This window comes from Pteropus alecto, unplaced genomic scaffold, assembly GCF_000325575.1.
Source record: "Pteropus alecto unplaced genomic scaffold, ASM32557v1 scaffold1730, whole genome shotgun sequence".
In the NCBI taxonomy this organism is placed as follows: Eukaryota; Metazoa; Chordata; class Mammalia; order Chiroptera; family Pteropodidae; genus Pteropus; species Pteropus alecto.
Genome location: NW_006430115.1, coordinates 7183 through 14011, shown reverse-complemented (window position 1 = coordinate 14011; position 6829 = coordinate 7183). Strand labels below are relative to the sequence as shown.

The 6829-nt window shown below is 36.8% G+C and overlaps 1 protein-coding gene across 1 annotated transcript in view; it reads left to right on the top strand.

Moving 5' to 3' along the window:
- The window catches only part of LOC102895624 (rho GTPase-activating protein 20-like), a gene marked incomplete at its 5' end in the record, with an annotated part of 20465 nt that overhangs the window by 6997 nt on the left and 6639 nt on the right, over positions 1-6829 (top strand). The window contains 2 exon segments of the mRNA XM_025046655.1: positions 1386-1564; positions 2923-3084. Of these exon segments, the coding sequence (XP_024902423.1) occupies positions 1386-1564; positions 2923-3084 (341 nt within the window).

Sequence of the window (6829 nt, the reverse complement as noted above, 5' to 3'; positions counted from 1 at the left end):
CAGTAAAGGGGCAAGTTTTCTCCCAAATTTTAGTCACCCCACCACCCTGGGGCCTGTCCTCAAGCTAAAAGCTGTAAGAACAGGAAACTTACCTAGTGCCATATCATTTCCATCTGCCGAGTGCCAGACTTTTACCTCAAGTATTTACCTTCTTTTGCTCCCTCCCTAGTGCCTTCAGGTATGCTTTTTTAAAACTTATTTTGTCCAGAGTTCATAGTTGTTATTTGTCTATGTTTTGGGGTTAGGGAGGGTGGCAAAGAGGTCCAAATGGAACCTTAAGGCCTCTCTTTTTAAAATATCAAATCCTGTGCACAAGTTTCATGCTAAAATTCAAGACAGACAACATCAAAAATGTTTTAGCACCGTGATATCACAAAATCATGATTCGCTGTTGACCTCTCCCTTCTGCCTATTTTGCTCAAGTTGTCTTTTTGTCTTTTTCCACCTAAATCTCTCCTTATTTCAATTGTTATTCAAGACTTATTTCCTGAGTGCTTACTAAATGAATGCAAGACACAGTGCTGGATGCTCCATTGAAATCTTGTTCATTTGAAATCTAAATCAAATGTAAACTCTTCCAGGATCACACCTTCTCTTTTAATGGGTGGATGTGCTTTATCGTGCTTCTGAATGCCTTTGATACTCTCTTCCTCCCTTATGACATTTTGTTTATTGATATACTTCCTTCTTGCCACCCCCACCACCAGTCTTCCTCCCCCATTAGATTATAAACTTCACCATGGCAAGGATAAGTCTCACTCATGTTTGCATCCATGCATGCTGCCTTAAACATGCATTTTTAAGTAGAGAACTGAAAAGGTACATGAAAGTCTTTGCAGCTGGAGAGAAAGGGGGAAAATGTAGAACATTAGCTTCCTGTCTCTGTTCTCAGTAGTAGAGTGGGACATCAGGAAATAAAGCTTTCCCTGTTTCAAGAGAACCTCTTAATAGAGATAGCTCTATTCCTACTTCTCCCCTTCTTCTTTCTTTGTCTTACTATTTAATTGCGGTCTAACTGACTCTTCAGCTTTCTTGTGTGCCTAGTCTCATCTTTTAAATAGGACAATGTATATGTTGGTATGAAACACTTTTTGCTTTAAGTTGTAGTAAGTGTAGTAAGGGAGACTTTCTTTCATCTTTGAAAACTCAGTGCCAAACAGACGAGTCATGTTCCATACTGGGTAGGGGTATAGCCCAATTATTCGATTCTTTCTTAATTTATGAAATGTTATAATGAAATTTCATAGATTGAACTAACAGTAACAAAGAATTTCTACAACTATTTTTTCTCTTAAGTGATAGTAATGAACATACTATAAAATGGTAACTGTAGAATAAAGGTTAAGTGAATTAAACTAGTTTTTCTAATCTTACTTTATCCTTAGATTCGGGTCAGAAGACATCTAAAAAGAGAAGATCTATCATAAACTGGGCCTTTTGTCAGGGTTCTTGCACTCATCAAGATAACTCGCCTCTGTCACCAACATCTCCTATGCCAGGACAGCTCATTGTAGTGTCCTTGCAAAGCCTTTGTGAGAATGACAATCTGCCCAAACCTGTTTCAGTAAGTCTCATTCTGACCTGTAACACCAATGGGAAAGGATGACTAGGAAAGGAGAGACGTCTGCCCCCAAATGGAAATACAGACACGCATGACTTTTGCTGAGAACCTTTATTATTACCACTTTACAGAATAATAATCTGATTAAGCTATTGCAGAATCATAAGGAAGATATAAGAAGAAGAGATTATTTAGTCTACTGGTTTCAGGAAAGAGCCACATAAGCCTGTTCAGATCATTAGAAATTTGCTTGGTAGATGAAAGGAGTCACATTATCTCTCACATTTCTCTCACTTTTCTCGCATTTCTTTCTTGAACTCTGCATTGTTTCAAAAGTCTCATGAATAACTTTAGCAGCAGAGACTCCTCAGTCTTATGCTTTTTAAAAATCTTACACGTGTTTTATTTGTATTTCAAGTGTTTACACATAAAGATACATCCTCTGGCATTTAGTTATTTTTCTTGCATAGAATGGTCAGATGAAAGACATTGAGTTTGCCTTGTCTCCAACTGATATATTAACTCATCACTGTTAAGCAATATTTTTTGAGTATCCAGTATCCTCCGAGTACTATACTAGATGTATGGCATACTATGGTATATTTGAGTCTGTAAGTGCCAGACCCTAGCCTAGCCACTTAATTGCTTACTTTACATCAAAAATGTAGAGGATAGTTATCATCATCACCATCATTTTTGCTTCATACATTTTTTAAAGCCTCAAGTTATGCAAGATCACACAGTAATTACGTGCTATAACCAGATTTTAAATTTCATGGGTTGCTTGTCTCCAACACCCGTTCTTTTCCTACACTGAAAACAGAGGACATACAGCTAGAAAGAAAACAAAACAATAGATTGAGCAGGATGGACTGGAATGGAGAAAGCTTCCTAGAAGAGATTTTTTGAGACTGATTTTAAAAGACGGAAATAAATACAGAGAGTAGAATGAAGTATGAAGATGTATTTAAAAAAGACAAGCAAGTGGAGAATGAGTTTAACAACAATATTTCCATAAAGAGTTTGCATGAGAGAATAATGGGAAGAGAGTAGAAAGATTGGAGATCAGTTCATAGAAATCTTGAAGAAGTCAAAGAAATTTGATATTAAAGTAGTAGTTGATTCATTGAAACAAGACAATCCCGTTAAAGCAAGTGTTTAAAATAAAATGGTTTAGATGTCAAATGAGAGAAAAGAAATTTAGAAATACCAAAAAAACAAATTGACTTTAATCCTTCTAGCAGTCCATCTATATCCAGTCCTTCAGTACTTTTCCCCTAGTACATCCCAGCCTCTGGCAGTCGAGAGATTGCTTATGTGCCCCAAAAAAGTGCCATTTTTTTTTCTTTGCTTCCCTATAGGATATGCTTTGCTTTCTTAATCAAAACGGACCCCTCACAAAAGGCATTTTCAGACTATCGGCCAATGTAAAATCTTGCAGAGAGCTGAAAGAGAAACTGAATTCTGGATCTGAAGTACACCTAGACTGTGAATCTGTCTTTGTGATAGCATCTGTCTTAAAGGTAGGAAAAGTTCTCCCTTCATCCACTGCATGGTATAGCTCTGGAGAAAGACAACTGGTTTCTTTCATTATGACATTATTCCCATCTGCAAAGAACCACAATAGATTTAGAATCTCAGGATGTTAAAAGCACTGCACAAATCCAACATTGGCCTTTAAAAGCCACCGCCAGTGATAAATGTGTGCCAGACATGCTTTTTGTGTTTTCTCATCCCACACCACTCTCATCGTCACTTCTACCACTCCACGCAAAAAAAAAGGAAAAAAAAATTAAGTTAAATTAAAAACAACCAAAACACATAGATCATGTTTACCAAAACAAACATCCTGATTATGATGATTTCCTCACAATCTGAGTACGTTCCTAATAAAGGCAAATTTTTCAAAAATGAACTTTATTAAACTTTGAAGAAGTGTACCATAATAAACTAACATTTTTCTAGTAACAGAAACAAAAACTTGCTCAGTGAAACCACTGAAAATTTCATTCATTTATGCAGTCCTCATGCCTCCCCTGTCCACTGATGCCTTTTGAAGTAAAAGTGGAATACGAGGGACTCCAGCGTCTGGGTCTTCTTTTATAAAACGCTTCCCGCATTTGACATTCTTTGTGGTCCTTTCCCTTCAGCTCACGGTTCCTTTAGTCACAACCAAAGTTGGGTTAGAAATCTTCTAAAATGTTTTCCTCACCACATTCTTGAAAATGCCTCCCATTTTTCGAAAACGTAGTCAAAACCTACTTTTAACAGAGCTTTTGAGCCCAGCAGTAGCTTCTGCAGACCTGGCTCAGGCTTTCAGCAGGGTGGGAATGCACCTTGCTAGGGCCTGCATGCCAGGACCTGGAGCATAAAATCCAAATGAAGGGAAATGTGGTGAAAAAGACTCTTGCATAGCCCTACTCCTGCTGGGCCGTCAGCTGATTACAGAATTTCATTTCATGACTTTGCGCATAGTCAGTGTCTCTTGAGAAATGGACCATGTCTGCTCTTCAACAACCCTTGCTGTGGGCTTTTGCAATAAAGTATCTCTAAAAAGAGCTGAAGAGCTGGAGTTAGGGTCATCTAATCTATTTTGCACAGGATGGAATTCAATCCTGGAATTTAAAAAAAAAATATGTATAGTGTGATTTGCCAGATATATGTCAGGAATATCTATATGAGATGGTTTTCTTTTTTTAAAATTATATAATGAGGCTTTCTCCTATCTCTTAATTTAGGAAGTTAAAGCCTCTGTTTTAGAAAATGTTCCTTACTCTGCTATTCTTTACAGCACCACACTTGTTAAACTTTTGTGCTAAATTGTCAAGGCTGTTACACAGAAGTAGGATTCTAGAAGAGTTAGATTGTATTTAAAATAGCATAAATATTACTCGTACAAAAATAAGCAAAAGTAAAAACTGATCCAAATGATTGAAAAGTCTAGTTAAATTGGTTCCAAATAGTTTTTAATCATGTAACTGCATTTTACTCTCATTTCATCCAATTAGTTGCAGGAAAGGAGGAACTTTTTGCAAAAAAATTTTTGAGCTTTCATTTTGTTTCTGATTTTTAAGACTTTGGAAGTGGTACTTAAGTTTTCCTTTAATTTTTTACTTATGCTGGTTTTGCATAAATATGACCTCAACTCTTCAAACTATAATTGAAAGAAAATTTCTAGAGACACTGTAATTTTGATCCATCAGACCTTTGAGAGAAAGATCATTTTTAATCCCCCAAGAATCACAAATCAGATGAACTTTGGAGTTCTGCTGATGACCTGGGCTCTGGCTTTAGAGGGAGGAGACTTTCAGTTAAGTATGTGACTTGTTGATTACAATTCAGAACCAGCGCTCCCATCCTTTCTCAGCTGTGATGGTGGTTTTGTACATTGCAACTTTTTATTCTGGCTGTGGACAGTTCATTGAGATGTTACGAGTTATCTTTCCACTGTAGGTTTAAGATTTAATGACGTTTTTCTTCATGAGAGATCATAGGTATGTTTTCCACTGAGATTTAAAAAGAAAGTTTTTGTCACTGCCCCACTTTAAAATAACAGATTTTGCCCATTCTAAATCTGACTTTTAAAGTAGGTGTAGCAACTAAAATTAGTTTGGAATTAGGAAAATTTAATAGCTTTACTCAAAAGAGTAACTTTTGTGAAGACACATCTGAATCACGAGTATCCAGGTACACTTCTACTGGAACATGTAACAGAACAAAGAAAGAGTTTGAATTAATCGTCTTTCTACTTGTTCACTGCTCTTTTAAAAACTTGTATCATGATTGGTGACATGACTACGAAGAGGTTTTCAATATTATCTTAGAATTTCTATTGTAATTAGTACAACTTCCCTTGTCCCTCATTAATATTTGTCAACGTGACAAATAACAATGGTTCAGTGGTTCAGTAACTACTGTTACTGTGTCTGGGACTGTGCTTGGCACTTGGGTGAACCAGAATAAAGTAAGGGTCTGCCCCCATGGCCTGTAGGAGCTTGTAAGCTAGTGGTGAACATACACATGTAATCAGCCTGCTGTAACAATGAGGTATCACAGTTTTCATGGTAATAATGTAAACATGACATATAAGTAATAAGTTGTATGTTGCCTTTTGTAAAAAGCACATAGGTAGAGTTGCCACTTAGGTTTTCCAGCAAGAGTTAAAATTGCTCAATTGCAAACTTTAACTTGTCTTCATGTTAAAAACAGAAACATGCAAGATGATAGCCAACCATGGGTATAGTGTTAAGACATGACATTGAATTTGCTCTGCCTAAAGTTAACTGAGGTGGAGATCAGACATTGCAAGTTTAGCCTTGTTAATCCCATGCCAAAAGCAACAGAGAGGGTTGGCTTAGAACAGAAATGGGCAAGGATGAGGACAGAATTTAGTTTATTTTTAAGCTTTTTTTTATAAACAAAGATCAAACAAAAAACACCCTTGGCTATATACTACTTGTGTCATAATCTGCTTCAATCGTACCAGCCCCACCAGTGGTCTCAGCAAAATAAGGTCAGGAAGGCCAGAAAGGACGCTGTGCTGAGGACATGTTACTTAGTGTACATCAGGCATAGGGGTGCTTTCCCAGGGTCTCAGAGCCCAGCCATTGCCTGGAAGGCTTTCTCCCACAAAATTGTAAGAACCCATCTATGGGGAATACAGGGAGGAACCTTAAGTATCTCTAGATGGAATTGTTTACCAATGCCACTGGAATATAGTGTTTGAAAATAACAAGGACTTTGTTTTATTCACTGCTCTGTCCCTAGCACCTCAAGCGATGCCTCACATATATGAGTGACTATGTATAGAATGATGGGATAACTCATCATGATATTATGAACTTCATAAATATCTTCATGCATTTCTTTGAACTAGTGATCGAGAGGAGAAAAAAAGAATTGAGGATGATTTGCTAGGCCCTGTCTCATTGTACTAGTTTGCTAAAATGTACACAGACAGGAGGTTTCAGCCCAAAAGAGTCATCCTCTATCTTTCCCACTATAGTCCAGACTCCAATTATTGCTCTGGTTTTTGTTAGAAAAAAATCAAAATGTATTCCGATGTGTGCACATCAGTGGAAAGGTGGCATAGAGATCTGTGTGTTCCAAAGAAGGGAAGATTAACTGACATTTCAACAAATTTCAACTCATTTCCTTTCATCTACTTTCTCCATTACATATTTAGCATGAGAATAATGATTTAAAATGTTTATTTTTCCTTCTATGTAAGGATTCTCTATTAAGTATTCCAGAAAGTGCTTTTTTGTT